This window comes from Cariama cristata, unplaced genomic scaffold (assembly GCF_000690535.1).
Source record: "Cariama cristata isolate BGI_N322 unplaced genomic scaffold, ASM69053v1 scaffold14539, whole genome shotgun sequence".
NCBI classification, from domain to species: domain Eukaryota; kingdom Metazoa; phylum Chordata; class Aves; order Cariamiformes; family Cariamidae; genus Cariama; species Cariama cristata.
Window position 1 is genome coordinate 14908 of NW_009637529.1, and position 24518 is coordinate 39425.

Consider the following 24518-nt stretch of genomic DNA (forward strand, 5'->3'; position numbering starts at 1 on the left):
GCAAGTTTGCTGAAATCCCCGATACTGCCAGGGGAAAAAAGCCTGGACATCCTGTCTTTTTGGGTATGTGGCTGAAGCACAAGTCCATCCTTCTTTTCACAGTAAAACTACAGAGCAATGCCTATCAAAGAGCACGCATTATACAAGTAACACAAGCAATATACGTTAATCCTTGCAGCAGGAAATACATCTGGTCACCAATAACAGGTCCGTACTGAGGTAACCAAGTTATGTTGGATATCTGACAAAATATAAGGCTGTCCTATCTGTGCTGAAAAAACAGGGGTCTCTCTCTGACTTGTTTGTCTCTATTTACCTACTTTCAGTTTGGAAAAATATTGGGTGACATTAAGGTGATTAGCAGAGTCTCTCAATATTAAATACAGTACCGGAGGGAAAAAAAACAAATAAATGCACACAAGATGCTTCTTGATCACAGCTGCAATAAAATGGTTCTGGCAGCAAAGAGATCTTCTCCTACTTAAGTGGTCATTGGACACATTCCATCCTTATGATGATCTACTTTGAGAAGGTTTATTCTTCCAACAAAAACATAAGAGAAACAGTCACGAACAGAGGGAGTCCTATAAAGTAACTAAAGAGTACATGAGAACAATATGTGGTGTTTTTTTGTTGTTCTTAAAAATCTGTTAGTGTGTGCGGCTATAATTTACAACCATGCATCCTAGATCATTTACTTAGGAGTCTGTATATGTTGCAGCACGTGGCATACAGGAAGAGGAAATAAATTGCTTTTTACAGCATTCCCACCTCTGACGCCGGGTCTGGAATGATTCACACAGCCCTGGAGCTTGGCCAGAGGACTCAAGAGCCAAGAAGCCCCAGTGCACACTGTGCATCTTGCGTGCCCTGCTCAGCTCTCACAGACCCTCACTGTGGACCCATCTCTAGAAAAGATGCCCCAGAGCTGTGATGCTGACTGTTAGCCATCTAAAAATTTCCCTATCAAAGCAGGACTTCCAAATGGCAATTTAAGTTTCTGACATAGTGCACAGGAGCCAGAAAACTGGTCCAATTCATGATGTTTTCTGGTTTATATTTAAATTACTCAATTTTAGCAGGTTTCTTAAGAAAATAACGTGGGTTTGATTATACTGTCTGATCATCCCTCTGTGATTCTTTTTGCGCCAGTCGCTCTTTTTTAACCCCATGGCCAATTTCCAGGTGCTTAAGTCTCAAAGATGACTATATTCTCATAGCTGCAGTAGGAGTTGGCAGCTGGATGAGGAAGGAGACCAAAATTAGTGTTGCAACTGAAAGAAAACCAGGCAAAACTCAGCTGCTATGAATACTGTTAGCAACTGGCTGGCTGATGAGCACACATGTGAATCTAGTATCTGGAGTAGTTTGCCAGACTTTTGCCCCATTCAGGTATTGCAGAGGACATAGGGCACAAATCTATACGTACATTCTGTGGGTCAAAACCGACCTGTTTCAATGTCAAACCAAAATTCTTCCATGTTCAAACATGAAGTTAACCCAGGAACAAGGAGCAGTACTATGTCTGTAAGTTCAGGTACAACAAAGAATTGAGGTTCCTAACTTCACACTGGATTGGTAACTTGCTGCCAGTTTCATACTTAATTGAAATCAAAGAAATTATCTATGATCCAAGAGCTGTGCTGATGGACCCCAAGCCTCCTTATTCCTAGAATTCTGCGACTGCAGGACCTTCCAGCCTCCCAGAGCTTATGGGGAAATCAGGGTCATTGCAGAAGAGCTTCTACAAGGAAAGAGAAACCATGAACAATCTTTCACTTAAATTAAACTGGAAATAACAATCTTACTAAAATAAGACAACTGTTATAATATTTTTTGCCTTCTGGCCAGTTTCTAGCAGTAATTGTTCACTAACCCTTCATTCTGTCATATGACACACTACACTAATTTGCTCGCTCTTTCCTTTGGCAGAGAATACCATTTCTGCCAAAACACGTGAAATTTTTCAAGCCATTTCACATATCCTCAGATTATTTTGAAGAAAGTGCTGGCTATAAATATCAGTTGAGGAGATTCGCAATGTATTAATTAATCTTCTAATCTTAAACCTAACAAAACTTACTCCATAAGTCTTAAGGTACAGGAGAGTCTGAATGTGAATGAACTCAGACGATTTGAGATGTTTTTCCACCACACCAGCAGACTCCTGAAGCAGCCCAAATAGCCACTGGCTCCCTCTGTTCAAACTGGAGAGAGTTGACCGTGCATCAGTATACGCAGCCTCCTTTATTTTGCAAGGCAACTACTGCCCCCAAAAAAGGATCCGAAACATTCAAGGCAACCCAGGTCTAAGTAAGAATATTCAGACTCACCAGTAAACTGAAGCTCAGGCAGACTCCAGAGCATGGCTCTGATGGGCTTTCCACAGGAAACACCGCTGAACCAGTAACCACATCTCCTCTAACTTGACATACCTTCTGCCTGCTCATATACCATCATCACCAGACAGTGACCTCCTACACAGTTACCATACAAGGCTTAGACAAAACTTTTGAAACAGTCAGGCAAGACTTCCCCTGTTCAAGTGTAAAACAAGGCAAAGCAAAGAGCAGAAAAACACTAGATCAAGCATTTAACCCCATTGCATTGCTGCCAGAACAGCTGCACTGCCGGGAGCAGAGCCTCTTTCCAACTTGCTTCAGCTGTGGCCCATTGCAGCCTGAGAGGGTGATAGCAGGGAGGCAGGTGTTGCAAAGTCCCATACCATGATAATGAGAAAAGGATGACTGTAAAAGTTTGCTTGGGTCCCTAGCAGAGGATTGTATCTCTATGCACCTTCTCCTCTCTGTGGGTACATAGGTTCCACTGAGGTTTGTGTCCTGGATCATTAAAGCATTACCCTAATCATACGAAAAAAGGTGTAACTACACTCCCTATTCTCATTCTCTGCTGCCACACTCTCTTCCTGCCTCGCAAGTGTTGCTACCTGTCTTGGCCAAGTTGGAATTCACCAAAGATTACCTGCTGGTCCTATGGCTACCACAAGAGCTTGAGTTAATACAACAGCAACCTTTGTTTACAATCAATGACTTGTATAGATAATAGGCAAGTACTAAATAGGGTTGCATTTATCCAAGACACCAAAGCTGGCATGGTAGAAGACTGGCTCAGCCGAGGCCATAGCGTAGAACCACAAAAGCACATGAAAACACTCCTGCAATACTGGTGCTTGGCTTCCTGGATGATCATTATATGGTCATGAAATGCTTAGCACAAAGCAGTGATAGCTGATTATGCCTGCTAAATACTGCCGTGGTACTAAGTGGTTCTATTAGCAAGTTTGTTTTGCCAGTTCTTAATTACAGAGAAACTTGGGAAGATATAAACATCAAAGGAACCCTTTTCCCTAACCAGATAAGCCTTGTCTTTATTCCTATGACATATTAAAAATCCTCACCCTATTCAGTTTGAAAACCTGCTGTAGGCTGTTAGGATTTAAATCAACACATGCTTATTTGGAGACTTTAAAGGTAAATGACAGGTTACGTGGACTGGTACAAAATTGCTTCCTTTCAATGGTTTGCAGGTACATAAGAAATAGAATTAAGTACCTTTCTGGTCTCCCAAACTGTCCACTATAATCCCCCAGGCCAGCCATTTTTTAACTGAATTTAAAAGCTCTCCCTAAAGATTGTGATGTGTCTTGAAGCACAGAGCTGCCTGCTCTCAGCATTGTCTCTGTAAATTATTATTAGAAAAAAACTTGTGTTCATCAACTCTTTCTCCACACAACCTTCTGCAAAAGCATTAGAAGATGGATTTAAACTCTGAAGGAACTGGGATTCAGAAAGGAACTGAAGTAAAAGTCACTACTGGGAAACAGACCCTTACAGACATTGTTACAGCCCTTATAGCCATTGAAATGGCCCTAGACTGAGGCAAAAGAAAAGGACCCGTTCAACGAGAATGCAATGAGTAAGGATGGAGTCTCTTTTAAACCGCCTGCTTTGTCTTAGTCTATATTTGCTCTGATTTAAATAGTGAACAGTTCTCATTTATGTTCTAACCAGATGTAGCTCTTGAGAACCAAAGCCGTTCTTGTATATCAGCGATGCTTATTTTAAGGAGAAGCTATCTCAAAACTCTGGATGACTAGGTGATCCCCATCCAAAAGGAAATCACTTTTCTTCTGTTGTAAATAACCTGAAACTTTTTTTTTTTAATTTTAAAAATAATGTCTATTAGAAATACATTATGAGAGTTCTACATAATCTGAAAACACATGAAAAGCACTGAAATACTATAGGAATGAAAATATAAAATGTTGTAGATAAATAAAAGACAGAGTTTGCATATCCCTCTCCTTTCAGTACAGAGCTGTGATGAAGAAGCAGGCTCTGTAATTTGAGCAAAAATTTCAAGATTGTATTTTCTGGAGCTTTTGACTCCTATCTGCATGAACACACCCTCTTGAAGCTTCCAACAAATGTCACCTGATGTCCAAACTATGTGACTATGGAACAGTGTAAATGTTGTCCCTGTGCCTTTCAAGATCCTCAAATAGTGTCCTTAAGCCTTGTTACATTTGACTTCAAAAATTTCATACTGCAGTTTGTTCCTTAATTGTTTTATTTATGGTTGCTGTAATTCTAAGAGCCTTGAAGACTTGGCACTAAATTCTTAATGAAATACTTTGTGATTTTCATACAGTTTTCCACTGAATTTAGATAGTCAGAAACATTTTGTGTTTCAGCAAACGCTGATTTTTCTTATGTTTTTATTTTTCATTCTACAAAGCACCATTCGATAACCTGTTTTTCTTGCCAAAAGTTCTTTTGTATTGTGTAATAATAGAAGAACTTGGTACTCGGAAATGTAGCAAACAATTGGTAACTAAGAGATCAAATTATCTCTATTTTCATTTTATCATTTTGTTCTTAGTTCATAAAACCATAATTTTTTGCCTTCATCTGAACACCACTCACCGCAACTGCAGCATGAAAAATCAATGTAAATTTATAGAGCTCTGAATGTACAATCCATTTTCCTCCTCTTCACTTACGCTTCTCATTTCTTTATTTTCTTTTCTTCAGGACTATTCCATTTTTTATAATTTGATATGAGACACAGTACAGGATTAAATTCAGGCTATTCAAATTGGATATAATGTCCTTTACTGAGAAGAACTGCAACTATCTTACATTGGATCTGAATTATTTTTTATAACTGCTCTACTTCTTTCCATTTGCAGTGAAAATGTAACCCCTTGCGTAAGGCATGGAAGAGCTTTCTCTTCCTTCCAGACCACTGGTGTACAGTAGTGCTCTGAGCAACCAGCTGCAATTAAGCAGCATGGCTGAGGGAAGATTCATGAAGCTATTTTGCTCTTTTAGGAGACACACTTTAAACTATAGAACTAAGAGCTGGATTTTTCTGTTACATGATGCACACATATTTTCTTTAATGATTCCTATCAAGTCACATCATAGTATTCCCCGTGCAGAGCTCATAGCTCTGATGATCAGTGCATTACACATGCTAGTCAGAGACATTTTACCCTTAGTATTTCACTTAAGCCAGGGATTGCAAGTAGGCTGCTGTATTAAATCAATTTTTTGGTTCTCATACAGTAACACAATAAAGTCATGTTAGGTTTTCCAGTACTGGCACAGAAAGTTGAAATAAAATATCCATATTCCAATGCAGATTTAAACCAGAATCAGTGCAAATTTACTGCTCCTATCACAGAGAATATAAATAAAGCATATTGGTGTTTAAGACAAACTCAGAAGACTAACTCCTCTATATTTAATATATGTAATGATATATTTCCCTGCCAACATGTGATCAGAACTGTTAAAGATTATTATGTAATGCATTTGGGAACAGGGCATTAAAAACATACTTTTCTCCTAGAGAATGAAAAACAGCAGTTCCTGTTAAAGCTTTTGCCAGCAGGACCCCCTCCAGCCCGCCGTGCATCGGAGGGCCAGGGCAGTAACCCGTGTTCATCTGGGGGCTGCACAGCTGCCTTACCAGCCTGGACTTCATCCCCTCTCCTGCCAGGGCTGTATTGCGACATCAGGGCCTGATCCTGCCACCCGCTGCTCTGCAGCAGCCGAAGACGAGTCAAGGTAACGATGCATGTGTGAGAATAGACAAGTTACGGCACAGCCATGGGAATAGGCAAGTTACGGCACAGCCAGACGGCTCCTCCTGTGCCTCACCAGTTAACCCATGGTCCCAGCGAGCTGTGACCACTCTGTGCAAATGGCAGCAGGTAAACGTAGAAAAACCCAACCCAACCCAAAAACCATACAACCTTTTTCCCTCTATTTCCCTCCAGGCCCCCAACTGAGTCCTCCTCAATGCCGTCAGCCACTGATGGGGGATCCAGGTGGATTTAAGTCCTAGCGTGAAAGCAACAAATCACTGGGAGCACAACAGCTCCTAGTGCTCAGAGTTTGCCTTCCTTTTCTGCCATAAATGTTGCTATCTAAACCAGGCTTCTAGACAGAAAGCCGGTTGCTATATAATATATTTACCTTTTTTCTCCCCTCTCCGTTGCCTGTATATTCACTGCTTGGTCTAGCCTCTAAGGAAGAGGTTACTGTCTGAATTCATGCCATGAGTCAGTGGGAATACAGTCCAAAAAAATGCAGAATTTTGCCCATATTCTTGCTGTTAACACATTAAAGAATATGTTATGCTAAAGTTCAGCTGCCAGCATTTTCATTTATTCTGACTCCTATTTCAGGGAAGTGCTGAGGTTATTTCTTGAACAGCCAAGGCAATTTCACTGGACCATAAAACAACTGAGCTTCTGTGCTGAACTCTTATCCCTAGCCCATAATAAGTGAAACATAGCATATACAGGGAACAAGGTATAATTGAGTACATTCAGTTTATATTGTTTCTTAGAAAAGCTTTAAAGACGACGACTTTGGCTATAAGACTACTTCTCCTTCCGTGCCCTCCCACCAAAATGACTACCCAGCAGATGTTCTTGTTAAGCATATTCTCTTTGATATGTCACCTTTTTGGTTGCGTTTTGCTGGTTTGATTGTTCCTGGATTACTTTTTTTGAAGAAATTTTTCTCTTTTTCCTAGCCAAAGTATCAATAAATGTCTTTAGAGAAAACAGAACTTTTCAGCAATAATTTGGCTGCTCTCTCTTGAGTTGAATGATACAAAAACTATCTTTTAAAACCTCTCTGAGCAACAGGGAGGCCTGAATGGATTTCATTATAATATGATGCAAAATATGGGTCTCACACAGTCACAATCATGCACTTTCACAGCAATTATCTGCTTTCGTGATTTGAAGAGGACTGTGCCTTGATGAATCATTGTGAATATAAACCACGTAACTAGCAGTTCATTAAATCAGTATGAGAAAAGTAGTACAGTAAAACCAATGTCCAAACTGTAAACGAACAGTGGCAGATTCAAAACTAAAAGCGGGTGAGCTGAGGAGCACACAGAGTGAGCCAGAAGCTTACAGAGGCCTTCAGAAGACCATGGGCTATGACAGCAGAGCACTGGGACTACCAGGATAGCTATGCCTCCTCCTTGCACTGACACCATAGTTTAAAAAAAAACCACAAGAATCAAAACTGCCTAGAGACATTGAATAAACTTGCTTTGTTTACACACCTTTAAAAAAAGATGCGTGGTGAGGTCTGGAGTGTTGGTATCTGTTATCATGCTTTGTCGTCAGCTGCTGGTCATCTGCATGAATTAGTGAGAACTCCCATGGGCAGGGAAGCCAAGTCCACCGGTGGGGGGTGAGTGGACCGGGGTGCTCTGTATCTCAAGGCTGAGCCCTCCTGAGGATTTGCTGATGTCAAAGTACTGCAGATGATTTCTGTGGTTCCCCCACCTTCCTCACAAGCAGCTTTCATGAGGTGTTTTGGGGCACTCTGTCACACACATGGCTGTGACTGAGCAGTGAGTTTAGCGTTTGTAGGGAGGAACCAAGAGAGTGACACCCCAAAAAAGGCGGAGAGCTGGCACGCACATTCAAGCCTTCCCTCTAGAGGAAATCAGGCCAAAAATTACTTTTATCACAAAAAAATCTCCAGAATTATATGCTGTGGTCAAGTGCCAAGTTTGGAAAACATCAACACCAACACAGAAATTTGGAGAAAAGTATGACTGCAAGGAAATACCTTCCCACAAAAAATAGTAAAATGTGTAGCTTCAGCTACCACAAAAGCAAAAAATGAAGACGCTGGAATTACTAAAAGCCTGTTTGTCCAGTTGCAAAGGTTAATTCGTTTTTCAGTGATAAACTGAGCTGGATGGTGCCATAAACTGATCAGGAGCTTTTGTACAGCTTTTTTTTTCCCCCGTACAACAAGAAAGACTGCAGACTGCTACCGTGGCTTTGTTTGCATGTTCGGTTCAGTCAGCTGATGGCCACTGCCCCACATGAAGCAAGACACACATGATTTCTTTCCAGAACGGGCATTTGTCCAGCCTTAAGCAGAGTTCCCTCATGAGACCACTGGTAACGGCAGACAGACAGCATTTACCTAAAAGTACCTGGTTGCCAAAACAAGATCGCCTCATTTTCCTTTGCCGGCTTCGCCAAAAGTCAAGTTCATTCTTCAAATCCTTTCTTCTTTTTATTTTTTTCTTTTTTCTTTTTTTTTAAAGTTCCTGCAAGCAGTGATTAACAATTCCTGTACTCGTGTTGTGGCGATGGCGGTATGATAGCAGTGCAAGCGTGCCAGCTCTGTCACAGTCTAGACATGCAGGTACACATGATGTGCTCACACCCTGTCATCTGACAGGCCTTCAGGTAGCAGAGATGTGCATCTCCTCAATGAGTTTTAATAACTGAGGCGTTAAAGCTGTGAAGTACCGAGCACTTCCTACACACCCACTTCTTTGTCAGATTAAGCCCTAAATCTCTGAATGTATGTTTCTTTGCTGGGAGAATATTTAGGATTTATTTTAAATCTTTTCTCTTTTACAGCTGCACAATTCAGTTCAGTTGTTTTAACTGCGAAGGTGTTTCTCAGAGACCAAGAGTAATAATTAAAAACTATAAAGTTAATTTAAGATCTGGTGATAATCAACCAGTTGCAAGCAACTCTTCAGTGTTTCACATGGACTCATTTTCAGACATAATCAGCTGTGGCTGGGACACTTGGAGAAGTCAGCTCAGTTTTCAGATGATCCCTTCAGTCTTCACTTATACTTTGCCTTGGCTTTTTCATTCTTCTCTTCACTCCTTTTACATCTCTGTTCCTCCTAGCTCTTTCTTCCCTGCTTACATGGCTTTCTCTTCTCTTTTCTTGCTAATGCTGTGGGCTGCAGCCACAGCACAAATGGATCCAAACATTTTCTGTGTCAGCCCTCCAGCCCTGGTGGTTTTGGATTCCTCTAACCGCAGGCCTGGTCCTCAGTGCCCCTGAAGTCTATTTACAACATGTTTAATAATTTCCAACAGCTGGCCCTTATTGAGAGTGTCATTCAATATTTATGTAACAATTTCATGTATCAAATAACATGGCAAAAAACTCCATCCTAACCAACCTTATTGTTTTTATGCTGACAAATTTTTGTTTTTAATTAACAGGCATTTGTTGTCAGCAGTTTTCCTCTGGAGGTTCTCAAAACCCTGTTGGGAATGAGCGTTCCAACCTCCTTTCTCCCCAGCAGACTTTGGATCAGGCCTCCAGTGCTGAAATACAGTGTTTGAAGGTCACTTTTCACTTCTAGGATCAACAACCTGGAAACAAAGGAGGGCAATTAAAATTAATCATGTCCCACATGGATTAAAAAATAAATGTGAATGGCTTCAAAACCTGACATTTCAACTGGGAATGTAGTTGATTTAATAACAACAAAAAACCAACAATCACATGAGGACGCTGCAGTCATATGATTTTTTTGCATAGTCAGTCACAGCTTTGACTTTGATTCATGCTCCCTCTCCTTTCTGCCAGATAATGAGGGCTTAGTTTAAACAAGCCCGGTATCCCTAAGGCTATTGCCTTCACCTTTTTCTGTGGCTGGCAGGAGGAGGGAAGGCTGGCTCCAGCCAGGAGGGTGCTGAAGCATGGAGTCTACATATGCAAGATGCACAGGACTGGATATCAGAGCCTGTGTTACTGAGAGAAATGCTGGCTGGGGCACTCTGGGTAGTGACAAGAACTTACACAACTAATAGAAAATGCTAGAAAAACGGAAGAAACTAAGAACAAACCAGAAAAAAAAAAAAAAAAAAAAAGTAGTCACAGTTCTAAAATCTCCTTCCATTGGGCAATCTCTTCATTCTGTTGACAGTGCCTTGGATTTACAGACTTCCCCTGCCATGTCTGAAATACAAATGGTGTAGTGTCACCCAACTTGTTGATTTCTGGCTAGCCAGTGTCTCACTTGCCAGTGCTATACTTTGGGATCTCTGAAACGACTGCTGAACTCCTGTCTTGAACATACTTGCTTCTGTGTCATGTTGTCTCACCAAAGCTTGTTCTTTGCTGCAAACAGAAACAAGAAACCTCACAAGGCTGCCAGGGCTGCAACGAAATTCAGTTGCTGCATTGCCTGCAGAAGAACACCTGGGCTGGTGAAGCATGTTGAACTTGAATTTGAACCACCAAGTCTAGTGTTTGCCAATCTGCCTGTATTACCCTACTCCTCTTGAGCCATTGGTTATACCTCATTATTATGTTGGGCAGCAAAGTCTGTTTTTCCTTTATCTTTACACACCATGAAGTATGTACAATGAAGTACTTGTCTGTCTGTAAGTCGCAGCAGCTTGTGAGGTACATATTGGTTAGTTGTCACTACCTATGGTCTGTGATCACACCCCTAACCATGGAGACATCTTATTGTGCAACTGTGGTTGGATGGTACATGCGTATGCCCACTAAATGTTTAAACAACTTTTTCCTTAACAGTCAACTCTGATCAGGAGCCAAGTCCAGGGATGTGTTAGAATTGGCCAGTCTCCATTTAGTTTATGGTTGTTGCCCATCATGTGGGGAGAGACACATGGTTAAGTAGTGCTGGGTCCATCAAATGCAGTGAGCTGTTGCCGTAACACTTGCAAATCAGGCTGGGGCAAGACTTAATTTGGATTTCTGGAAATAAACGCTCCTAATTTAAAAACAAATTAAGTACAAAAATTGATCATAGTGCAAAACTAGTATAAAAATGCCTGCGAGGTAAATGGCGTGGCTCTAAACAGGTCTCAGAAATCCCAGGGAATGCTGAAAGCAAAGGGAGTGAGTCATAAGCACATGAGCTGAAAGAAGCTGAAGACAAAATCATGCATCTCTGCTTAATTCCATCACATGATGAATCCTGGGGCCCTTCATTTAATCGGAGAGCAGAGCAGCAGGGAAACTTCATTCTCACTTCTCAGTGGGGACTGGAGGAGTTACCGTGTGCAGGCACTGGGCACTCTGCTCCTCTGCGCACGCTGAGCTGACACAAGGTCGCTGGCACCATGAGCGGTGCTCGCCGCCACCTCGGATTCCTGCTCCTGGCCGAAGCAGTGCTGTGTGCCGCTGCCACACGTGAGTGTTTCCTTCACCCCGTCCTCTCTCCCTGCCTCCGTGGGTTCAACGTCCCAAGCCACTGTGGTAAAAACGGCTGCTCCTTGCATGTGCAGTTGTTGCTGGAGCTGTGCTTGGGAACTGGTAGGCAACAGCTAGCTCCACCTCAGGGTTACCTGGCTCTGGGTAGAAACATCACCTGAGCTGGAGAAATATGCTGAGAGCTGTTCAGTTATCTATTTCCTGTGCTCCACAAATACGCAGAGCTGACCGGAGCTAAGCCTTGGCTCATTTCAACAAATTTCTAACAATATTTTCCCAGGTCAAGCGTGGCTAAAAAGGCAGATGCAGAATGGGCTTCTCCCAGTTTGCTCAGCTCAGCTGTGGCTGGGAGAGGCCAGGTCAGAGGCAACACTCCCTGCCGCGACACCCAGAACTGTGGATCCCCAACCTCAGGGAACCCAGTCAAGGAATTAGATCCTTGAGCCATGGTGGGCAGGCAGAGGGCTCACCGCTTGATTCAAGTCTTAGGTTGCCTCCCTGAGCTCAGGGTTGGGAAACCAGAAAGGGGATTTTAGGCTCAAGTTGCAGAATCTACAGTAAGGAAACTGAAGACCTCAAAAGCTGAGGTCCAGCTGAGCATCCACCTAGCCTTGTACCTGTCTCCAATGGTAAACAGTATGGATGTAAAACTGGGCAAGTGTATACCGGTATTTACGCAGGACACTTTCCCAGCCTTTGATGATTAGTAGCACCAGAGCTGCCTCTGTCAGATGCAGAGTCGTTGTATTTAACAGTTTTTGCTGGACTTCTCTTCCATCCATTCGTGCATTTGCGTTTTGATGCAACCTGTGTAAATTTTTGGCACACACAACATCCGGCCAGCAAGAAATTTCACACCTTAGCTGTGCCTTACATGAAGAAGTATCTTTTATGCACTTAGAACTTGTAACCTGCTGGTTTCATTTGATTCCCCTTAACTTTTGTACTTTCAGAAATAGTGACAAGTTGCTTCTTCCCTCATGCTGTTCGTGATTCTGTTTTTATATTCTCTTCTGTTACCTCTTCTCCAAGCTCAAGACACAGTCTATTTTGCTGTTCCTCATATGGAAACAATTCTATCCCTTTGCAGCATCCTTGCCACCTTTCTCTGTACTTTTTCAGTTCTCTCATACCCTGCTTGAGCTGCAGAGAATAGAGCAGCAGACAGTATTCAAGACATGAACACACATGGAATTATACAATGCTGTGATGACATTTTCATCTTCGTTCTCTATCTAGCCTTTTCCTAGTTCTTCAACTACCAATGAGCATCACATTCAAAACTGTAAAGCTACGAGATCTCATTTCCAAGTAGCAATAGGTAGTTTAGAGCCTCTTGTTCTGTAAGTTACATTTAACTATGCTGAACTTCATACAGTTTTATTCTTGAGTCATTGAGTCTCACACAGTCCTCCCCTCTACTACTGTAAGACACTGTCTTCAGCAGATTAAAGAACTTTACTGTTTACCTGTTCTCCAGGTTATGAACATTTTAAGTTATTTCAACAATTGAGAAAACTGGCCACTTATTCATAACTTTTGGTTCATATATCCTTACCAATTATTTATTAATGTGAAATTCTTATCCCACGGTAACTTAGTTCCTTTATGTGCCTTTAGCGAGGGACCTCATCAAATACTGTCTGAACTCCAGCAGACTATAACAAGCAGGTCAGCCTTGTTCCCATGCTCTCTGGCTCCCTCAGCGAAATTCAAATATATCTGTGAGGAATGCACTCCTTTTACAGCATATCATATTAATCCACTGTATCTGCCAATTCTGTTCTTCACTGCTGTTTCTACCAGCTTCTCCGATTTGAGCCTCAAACTTTTTGTAATCCTCTAAATCTTCCCTGGAAGTGTTTTTAAAAACTGTCATCACATTTGCCAACTTTTGTTTCTCATCCACTGAGGCAGTATTAAGCAAGATGTTACATGCTATGGTTAATAGCTCATTTATTTCACTCTTGAATAACTTCCATACTTTCTAGAGCCATCCTATCTAGACAACTTCTTCATTTTGTTGATTTGTTCTATAATTATTTTTTGTGTGTGCCAACACCTCATTTTGAGAGAGATTCTCCATCATTGTAAAGAAAATTCTAGCACAGAAACCTCTTATGCTCCTCCTTTGTGAATGAAAATGTAAACTAACGTATTTGACTTTCGTGCTAACCCTTTATCTTCCCTGAATGCTTCTTTTGTATCTACATCATCTTTTGGCCCTACAGACTTTCTGGCAAGCTTTCCGCTACTTTTCTGTTTGAAAAAAAAAAAAGATTAATTAGCAGTTTTTATATTTTTGCAAGTTGCTCCTCAAACTCTTTTCTGTCCTGCTTTACTGTGTTTCTATATGTAACTTGAGAAAGTTTACATTATTTTCTGTCTTCTTAGCTTGCCCATAACATCAGCCTTTTTACTCCTAATACACTTTCATCCTCTTTAGCTGGGTCATCTTTTCATGCTGTTGTTCTAACATTGGCTTTCGGTCTCTCTTTCATGGCTAACATACTATCACAGGAAATGCTGAACTTCTTGTCTTTGCTACATTTTTCACCAAAATGAAAACCAGAATGAGAAAGAAGAAAGTCAATCAGAGTGTAAGATCTTTTCTCCTATGATCACCTCACCAAAACTATTGCAGTAATCAGTTCCTTGGAGTGTAATATTACTGTGTCTATTTTGAACTGAATTGCTCTGATTTTGGTTATGACCAACATCTGTTCTTGAGTGTTTTTCATTGTTGAAGAAAAAATACATTAAAGCTTTTTGTTCCTTTAAATTCAGCAACTGAAAATCTTCAGTTCCATGTGTTAGAGAAACCAGTGCTGAAGTCTTTGCTCATCTGAAAAAATGTCTTTGTCTTGTCCTGAGGCTTGTGAAATGTTTTATATTCGATAGAAATAAACAAAGCACATCAGGGAGGCACAGAAATGCCTAAGAAGCTTGTGATTTAGAAGCAGTGACCAGAATTATTACCAAAGCTGGACAAGAAAATGACTTCTGAATTCAAGGATTGTTATTGAAAATTCAAAACTAAAAGCATTTATAAAATTAAAACTGCTCCAGCTCTTTTTGATGAATTGAGCATTTGGGAAAAAAACAATGATTGAAATGTTTTGATCTGACAAAATCAAAACATTTTTATTCATTAAATAATTTTTAGTTAAAATCAAAGAAAATGGGAAAAAGAAATTAGGAAAAATCCCTAGCCAGTTACTTTCAAATAAAGCGACATATTAATTTAATGACCTAAAATATAATTTAACTTGATAAGCCTTTGTGAAATACTTTTATAGTTGCTAATCTGTTTTTTTCCCCAAGAAAAGTTTCTGAAGGCCAACATTACCCAACTCTTCTTCTGACCAAGAGTGAAAACAATACAGCATGTGATACAGACCATTAAGTAAATACCAGTCACGATGTTATGCTTTGCTCACATCAAAATATATTAAATCTACAGGAAAGACTTGATTCAAGTGATTTAAGTGAGACTGTGGGGAGTTCCTGCAGGGCAAAAGACCGTGGGAGAATATGTCTCTGAGTGCAAAATCTATTCTTTTCCTCAAACCTTTCAGCCCTTAAGACAGGGGAGAGCGCTACAGCACCAGTTCAGAGCAATCATTGAGATGGGACTGGCCAAGGGATGTCCTTCCTGCCCAGCAGAAATCTCACTGGGCAATAAAACATAAAGAGAAAGCAGCTCCTGCCTCCTGTTCAGTGCTGTTTCTCTGGTTCTCCCTTGCAGTAAAATTAGGAGTACTCATGCCCATAAAGACTGTGTTTAGACTGGCTACACCTGCTCTATGTCTCTTCCAAAACTCGGAGGGATTCCAACACAGCCAGTTACGTTACAGTGCCCAGGGCCATTCTTGCCCTTGTTACAGGTCTCTGCATTTTCCTTGAAGTCATCCAGCTCTTTGTTGCACTTGGGTATAAAGCTCAGAAGCATTCAGCATCAGCTACCTTTAAAATAAAGCCATGAAAAGCAGAAGTCCTAATTCCCTTGATATTGTGACAGAATGGCACGCCCAGCAGTTACCTGATTAACATGACAGAGTGGTTTAAAGCCCACAGGCTTTAATGGAACTCTGGCTATAAGCCTATTTACGAACATATTTTTACGGCATCCTATGGTGGTTGACATGTTCCTACAGGTTACTCGGATATTTACTTTGCTTTTCATTATGTGTACTTTGTGACAGAAAGAGGGATCCTAGAAGGCCTGGGAAAAGTTTGAGCCCATCATTTGTAGTAATATGAGAAGAAAGATGTTATTAAAGTTATTAAATATCTGAGCCATTTTAAAGTAATAGGCATAAAGCTAATATGTTTTTGTTGTTATATTATAAACACATTGAATTTACTATTCAGCTTTAAATTTCCTTTTCTGGAAATACCAGCTTCTGTTACAATTGGTTCCACCCCTCCCACCCAAACCACCAGCCAACTCACCAAAGAAGATTCACTGGGTTAAAATTAATTCCTGGCATAACTTCCACTAGAGCACAACTCAGACACAGGGTGAATTTATGCTGTTAGCCTTTTACTCACAGATTTCTTACTAGGCAAGCACAAAGCAGTCAGCAATCAAGCAACCTCTGTACAACTAGCCTGATTGTTGCATGACTATGTCCGTTCATACAAACAACTGTTCTGATACGGTCAAAACGTTGTAAATCATTTTACTCTTTCTCTGGAAAGCTTGCAATAGTGCAAGTACAAAAATGTCAGTCTGTCAGTGGTGGAATTGTCTTTATGTTGGTTATCGTTGATGTAAGTGTTTATAGTTGCAATGATAAAATGCCGTAACTTTCTACTGGCAAAGAGTTTTCTAATCAGTACAAGAATATAGTTGTAACAAGGAGGCTGTTCAGCACAAGAGCAATGTTTTTATAGGATGGCAAGGAAAATGCTATTACATGTTCATTTTTCTCTCTAGGGTTTCAAGATGTGCTGAGCCATGGAAGAACTTCTCCTGTCACATCCTACAAGAAGCTGCAAGGCTGGTCCAGTGATCAAAATAAATGGAATGAAAAGCTTTATCCTTTCTGGGAAGAAGGAGATCCCAGATGGAAGGACTGCTGGAAAGGTGATTGCACATACGCATTTTAAAGATACTAAGAAAATTGGCCAGAGAATCTGCCTCACCAAAGAGCGCAGGTGCTATAGTGCTTTTTCATAGGGGCAATATCCACCACTGCTGAAAGGAACAGCAAATTAAAGACAATTGGCTTTGATAGCATTCCCAGTACGTTGTCTGAGGAAGCAGAACGATGAGTTGTTACAGTAAATGCTTTCCTACAACTCATAGTCTCAGACATTAATACTTATTAAGAAGTATTGATGACCAGGGCTCTAGGACAATCCATTATTTGAAACATACCCTAGAGGACAGGTAGCTTCAACTGCTACCTCAGTAGGGCACTGTGGAGTTCCATTTGACAACTTTGGTGATGACTCTGTTTATTATCACTCGTCTGAGCTGAGGTCTAAAGGCTGTATCCCTGGGGAGAAACAAAAATATTCTCCTTTGAAACATATTGACCCCCATGGGTAAAACCCCACATTCTTAGCTCTAAGAAAGAAATGAAGGACAGACCAGTAAGTGATGTGGGGGGATATGATGAGTCCCTCTGGTTGTTCTAATTTGGGGTTTGGATAAGAGTGCAAGTGACTTATGAGCACAAACCCCCTTGGAAACAGAGGAATCAATTTTAATTGATTTAATTTAATTCAATTAATAAAAAAATACATTTTTAATGTAAATAGTGCACAGTTGAATGTAGCTGCTGCTCTGATGCATCCTTTACTGCAGTGAAGACCAATTTTCTTTTCTACAGGTGGAAGGGTGACAGCCAAATTGGACACTGATAGCCCAGCACTGGTAGGATCCAATGTGACCTTTGTTGTGACTCTCCAGTTTCCCAAGTGCCAGAAAGAAGATAATGATGGCAACATAATATATGAGAGAAACTGTACTCAGGGTAGGTAACGGCTGTCTCCCTGCACTATACACATGTCTGACTACAGAGCTGGTGTGAACATGTCACAAATCTTTGAAAACATCACAGGAGCACCCTATGAACAACAGCCATGTTGCTTTTAACTGATAACTGCACTCGTGTCTAACCTGGGCCATACCAGGTTCTTTCCTCAGAAGTTCACTGTGGTATTTTTACTGTTCTGCACCCACTACATATAAGGACCAGACAATTTAAGATTTGCCTTCACTATAAAATTGCCTTCTCAAAACAGCGACAATAATTTGGCTTCCTAACAAAACTGTTACTGCTTTTCAGCTCAGTCACAAGGTTGCACAGTCACAGTGTTTTCTTCCAAATTTATAAAGCTGTCAATTTATAGAGTTGAGAGGGTTTTTTTTTCAGTTAGGAATTGTAGAACTCACTAACCATTATCTGCATCTTGAAAAACCCTCAAGGAAGAGTAAATCTCACATTCCCACATATTAAGAACTAAAAACAAATAAGAAAACAAATAATTTAAAAATCAAGCAATTTTTTTATCAGAGACTCACCTTTTTTCATCTTATTTACTGTTACACGGGGTAAAAAAACCTATCATAATTCCGATGTTTGAAGCTGCTGGATCTATACTGAAACAGGCTGTTGTACTTTTCTTCCTCTGAATTCATAAAAGTTCAACAAATTTTTTTACTGATCAAAGTAATTTTCATTTCAAAGCATATCAGCAAAATTTTTGTCAGCCCGAGTTCTACTTTTTGACTGTCTAATGTTTTGTTAACTGCTGATATCCATCCTCTATTTAACATCTGTTGTGCTGTTTGGGGAAGGAAAATTGTCTTTTTATTGTTCAGAAAGGAACTGAAATTCATGTCTAAGTTATTTAAATGTACCATAGAAAACTTTTCTGACAAAACAAAGTTACTTCCTCACAGTGCTTCCACGGATGCTATTTCTACTTAAAATTTTAGATTCTGCTTGCCAAATGTTCAGATAGCCCCACTAACGCCAGTGAAACAGTAGCATCCTGTGTAGTTGACAGTAAGGTTTGGGCAAGCAATTTTAAATTGTGTCTGGCCCATGAGACAGTAAATTTTTTGTAAGCTTCTAAATAAAACAACGCCAAGCCAGAACAATCCGGTGTTTACATTATAAACCAAATAAAGCCCGATCTTAGAAAAACCAAATGTCAGTCTAAAAATATCCCACTTAACCTGTTGTTTAAGTGCAATAATTGCTGTAACCTGGGGCATCTGCCTCCTGTTTCCTGACTTTCTGCACATTTCTCAGTTGCCTGGGAACATGTCCTATTTCTACACTTAGATCCTCCAGCTTCCCAGGATCAGCAAGTCTATGTCTACAACTGGACTGAATGGATCGACAGCTGTGGCTGGGAAAACTGCACAAGCAACCACAGCCATAATGTATTCCCAGATGGTAAACCTTTCCCTCATTATCCTGGCTGGAGGAGAAGGAACTTTGTCTACGTGTTTCATACGTTTGGTTAGTACTGCAACACATCTCTTAGTTTGGCTGATGCTGCAAAGCTTGTATTCACTCTGCACACTAACTCATTTGTCAAGTGTGTTTTAATAAAAGTCCTTTAAAAAGGATTCCACGCTCTTGAGTGGAGATCCTGAATTCATTCCTCACTTTCCAGAGAGGCCATCAGCTGCTTGGCCTGGAAATCATGGGTTACCAGGAGATTATCTTTAAATCTGCATTCTACAGTACTACCACTGAAGAAAATTAATTTCCTTTCAGTAGTACTCAAGAACCTTTTCTAGGAAAAAAAGAGGGTCTGAGCAGGTCAGTCACATGATTTGCTGACAGCTCACTGCCACTTCAGATTCTTAAGTTTGAGAGAGACCATAGCGCTGTATATTTTCAGATCAGTTTAACACTGCAGCACTCCTTGCCTCTGGGGAGGTGAAAACTGCCACTGACTGTGTGGTATTGATCTGGTCACAGATGCTGATTTTCAGTGTATCCAGCTCCTGAGTATGTAACGGGTGGGGTATTCCTGACATTGGCTACAGACTAAATCTTAGTATCCTAAGTTAGCTTGGCTAAATCAGTATTACCAGCAGTATCAGCATGAATAATAATAATAATAATGTCCCAAATTTTACATAGAGGTGATATTATTTACTTACCTCAATCAGCTGTTACAAAGACAAATAAGCAAATGTATACAAAGGGCTCTAGGGTATGAAGCAAGAGGTATTATATCTTCTTGCCACTGAAAGTGTACAAACACAAGATCACTTAAAATGCCTAAGAGGTAACACCATCCACTACATAATCCTAAAGGCTTAATGTAATGTAATTGCTTTGGAAAGATGTAGATGCCTTGGCAAATTTTTCTTAGATTAGTGAAATTTGGGACATCTTTCTCATACCTTCAAAAAAACCACAGAAATAATGGGAGTAAACACATTGTAAAAGTATTCGGTCCTCCAAAAACACCTGTCAGATATCTGAAAGACAATTCTAAACTATTAATTTTGATTTAGATACTCCAAGATTCACAGAGATATTGCTTCTCTTAAAACAACTTGTAGCTACGCTGAAGTGGAAAACATATTATAAGTTCATGTTCTGTTTCAGGTCAGTACTACCAAACAACTGGACGATCTTCAGCAAAGTTTTCAGTCAACACAGCAAACATCACTCTTGGCAAACATGTGATGGCAGTATCCATTTACAGGAGAGGGCACTCAGCATACGTTCCAATTGCAAGAACAAGTGTCATTTACGTTGTAACAGGTGAGCGTGCTGGAATAAACTGTAATAATATACTGAGGGTATTGTTTAGGTGTTAAAAGAACTCAGCACAAGCATCATCTGGCATGAAAAGAAGAAATTAGCCTGAGAAAGGTTTTTAATATGAGTGTGGAATCTCTGGTAAATTACCTTGAGTAGTGTAATTTACCTTTGTATCTAGCTCAGTTGTGACAGCTCTACTTTGTAAAAAAAAAAAAATTATTTATGAGAGGAAACGCAATCTTCCACAGATGCCTGTGATTCCTCATTTGTTCCCATACTTTTATGGCTAAGGGTCTCCTACTGACCTTCACTCCTCAGATCAATAAATTGAAGTAGGAAACCCCTGTTAAAGATATTAACATCTCATATTCTGATTGTTCCTGTTCAGGGACTTCAGAGCTGTTTGTTGTTTGCAGCCAGGTATGTATGCTTCATTTATTTACTTCTTTTTCTTTCCCCTCCAGACAATATTCCAATATTTGTCAGTATGTTCCAAAAACACGACCGCAACATCTCAGACTCCATTTTTATCAAAGACTCACCAATCACATTTGATGTGAAGATCCATGATCCCAGCTACTATCTTAATAATTCTGCCATCTCCTACAAGTGGAACTTTGGAGATGGAAGTGGCTTATTTGTAGCCAGCAGTTCCACTACATCTCACACCTATACTCTGCAAGGAAACTTCACTCTGAATTTAACTGTCCAAGCCATTATACCTGTACCTTGCAAGCCAGTAACACCCACTGCACCACTGCCCACCTCAGCAGGTAAGAGTTTATCAAACAGCAGTGATATTAGAAGCTATGCTAACACTCTAAATTATGATATTTTAAGTTCATATCTTTAGAAGTTTTACTGTCACCAATGAAAGAGCTGCAAGGCTCTGCAAACCCTCTATAAATTGTTTTAGAGACAGAATCAATAAGCATAAACTCTTCTATGATTCCACGGCAGGCATCATTTACACATTTAACACATTACATGTCCAGTTCTACCACCGCAGCGACAGCATACAGATGTCTTCAAGTGGACATGCAGTACATATAAATTTCTTTTGATACCCTCTACCACCCAGGTCAAGTGGTTTTAGCCTTGCCTACTCAGGGTCATCTTCTGAGGTAAGATATAAAATTTAAGTGAGAAATAGGTATTTCAGAACACTCTTATAGCCAGTTCCTTTCTGGTTTGCATTAACTTCCACCTAAAATTAATGAGATTGGATTGAACTAGAAAAAACTTATTAATATTCCAAAACATGTGATTTCCACATGGCATTAACCCAGAATGGCTTTTCCACTTTAAATTTATGCACTATCGTATTTCAGAACAACTTTCATTATGTTCAGCATTGGTTTATTATCTCAGAGGGTTTTAAGGTTTGCAAAAGGCCAGCAGTTTCAGCCTGGGTAGTTATAATACTCCTATTATTAAATTGTAAATGTGGCTATATTTTTCAAATTTCAGAATTTTAATATGTGCTTTTACCAAAATGTTGAGTGACAATGAAAAATTAAAGGAAAGATACAATTTTCACCACTTCCCCTCTTAGTTTTTTCCACTAGCTGTAACATAGAGCAATGGGAAAATATCTGCTTTTAAAGAGAGCATTTAAAACCTTTTATTGGCCTTTGGATTTCTTCTATAATTGATTTGGGAATTTTAAATAAGTGTTTAATTATATCAAACCATGCAATCTCACTTTTATTTCACAGAGATGGGTGACTAGCAAGGTGGCTTTTAGAGTGAGATTACCCAGGCCATGCCTGGGTTCTACAGCTGGGCATGTATGTTTTCTTTAAGGCTTATTACCATGATCCCATACAGGCATGTACATGACCACACAGCTGCAAATCAAAGTCATCAATGACCTATGTAATGAATGCAGTTGAAACATACAGCCATGTTCAGAATAACTCTAAGCAGAACTTGTTCTAAACCTACATATCTATTCTTTCTCCCTCAACTCAGCAGTAACGACCGGAGCATCTTCTAATTCAGACTCTTTTACCACTGTCGAGTCAATGGAAGATAATCCTGATGGAGGTTGTCATATTTACAGAAATGGATACTATAGAACTGGTATCTCTGTTGTAGGTAAGGACGTGGGTCAACACGTGAACAGAGGAATGGGGTTAATAACATACAACAGTGCATGGTAGAGATAATGTTTATTTAGGGTCCCTTTTATCAAATACGTGAGACTCACAATAAGATCCTTCTCTTGGACCTAGCTGACATTTTTAAAGATTAACATACAGACAGCTAACTGGCTGACTTTAGTTTCTTTACGTGCTCTGCCAGGACCCAGCAGCAGAGGTTATGGCCCCTTGATTTCAGACAGGTGAGGCTGGGCCCTGGTCTGGATGCCTGCTGATGGTTGCCCCCATGCTACAGGTGGTGTTTCCAGGCACCTGAGCTGGAAAATGGCTGGTGGGGATGTGCACCGTATCACTACTTTCTATATCATCAGCTTCTGAACATGCCACACCTGAAGCATTCTGGCCTGGAGGGCAGGTCACATAAGGTTGAATTGACCTTGGCATGCACAGAAGTCGTGGGTAGTGGGATGGGGAAGTGATTAGTAAAATAAATATGTAAATAATAATAATGGAAAAATAAAGCAAGGCAGAAAGGTGCAGCCTCACAGGGAAAGCACTGGAAAATTTCTCAGCTTTCAAACCCTTCAAGAGGAGTGCTAAGGGAGAGAGGAGATTATGGAAAACAAGACCTGAACTGAGCATCAGCCAAACACTTGAGATTCTGTACACACAGACTTCAGGGCTTGTCATGTGTCCTACCATTGACATCTGTTTCCTCTCCCAGAGGGAATCCTTGAGGTAAATATTATTCAGATGACGAGCATCCAGATGACAGAAAGTCAAGCTGAGAACTCACTAGTTGACTTTGTTGTTACCTGCCAAGGGAGGTAAGTGTGTGAATGAAACTGTCAGTCATCCCTCTTTAAAAATAATTAGGTGCTGGAATGCTGTCTGCACTTAGATGCAGCTGCACGAACAAAAGTTGGGATCTGCAGTGTGTCTATTCCTTGACTGGAACTAAAGATAATGCAAGTCTCATTTGTAAACTATGGCAACAGAGGTTACTGCCAGGCTCTTAGCATTCAGAACAAATGTCAAGCCTCAGTAAAAATAACAGAACTAGATAGTGGGGAGAAACAATTCTGTATTTTCCTGGCCAAGACAAGATTTCATCACTTACTGTAAAATGGGAAGCAGTCTACTGAAATTGGAAGGAAACCCTCTCTTTTTGGCCATGATTTTTTGACATGTTGAGTAAACGTGTGTGTCCAAGCAATTTCTTGGATAGGAAAACATTGCACTTATATTCCTAGCTCCTAGAAGGGGATTAGAGTTGAGAGCACTGACAAGTACAAGAATTGTCTTGGTAATGCAACTGGAAAACAACTAACCTCTCTTAAGTTAGCATTTACTTTTTTGGCACATGATATTACATATAAGAATCTGCATTCCTTTCTTGCTGATGTGTACTAAAGGTAATGGACTTTATAAGCTGATTTGAGGCAGGTAATTCTCTGATCACTATAAAATGTTAAATGATATGTAAACCAAGCAGATAATTTTATAGATTGTATATATGCATTTTATAAAAAACCCACATGTATGTATATATAAAATGTACAGGTATGTATAAAATATATATATAATACATTAATAAAGCACCCTTAAATCACTACAGTCCCACTGATTTCAGTAAACAGGCACCAGCAAAAAACTGGGCCATCAGTGCAATGTGTCTATAAACAGGATTCCACAGATGCAATATGTTCTCACATCTCATCCCAGTCTCCCCACAGATGTCTGCACAGTAGTTTCTGACCCCACATGCCAGGTATCCAAGAGCGTGGTATGTGACCCCATCATCGTCACTGATGAATGCTTACTCACCATCAGAAGAGCTTTTGAGGAACCTGGAACATACTGTATAAACATCACCTTGGGAGATGACACAAGTCAAGCCCTTGCCAGTGCACTGATTTCTGTAAACGGAGGTGAGTCCACCCAGAGCAGATGTGGGTCATCTCTGAATAGCTTCTCCCTGCGGTCATTTCCCTGCAGGGGGGAAGAACACAGACATTTAATATGAGGGTTTTATTATACCTGGAGGCTTCAGCTGAGACTGTGCCAGCTTGTGTGAGAGTCCATGCAAAGATAAAGAGACAATTCTTTCCCTATGGGCATTTTTAATGTTAAGAGTTGGG

At 40.2% G+C, this 24518-nt stretch overlaps 1 protein-coding gene across 1 annotated transcript in view; it reads left to right on the top strand.

Annotated features, from left to right (window-relative positions):
* The first annotated feature begins 11428 nt into the window (after nucleotides 1–11428).
* GPNMB (glycoprotein (transmembrane) nmb) overlaps nucleotides 11429–24518 on the top strand; it is a 16694-nt gene continuing 3604 nt past the window's right edge. The window contains exons 1-9 of the mRNA XM_009708375.1: nucleotides 11429–11498; nucleotides 16462–16611; nucleotides 17363–17506; nucleotides 18827–19006; nucleotides 20114–20272; nucleotides 20737–21045; nucleotides 22250–22372; nucleotides 23102–23204; nucleotides 24103–24308. Of these exons, the coding sequence (XP_009706677.1) occupies nucleotides 11429–11498; nucleotides 16462–16611; nucleotides 17363–17506; nucleotides 18827–19006; nucleotides 20114–20272; nucleotides 20737–21045; nucleotides 22250–22372; nucleotides 23102–23204; nucleotides 24103–24308 (1444 nt within the window). The remainder of the gene's footprint in view (nucleotides 11499–16461; nucleotides 16612–17362; nucleotides 17507–18826; nucleotides 19007–20113; nucleotides 20273–20736; nucleotides 21046–22249; nucleotides 22373–23101; nucleotides 23205–24102; nucleotides 24309–24518) is intronic.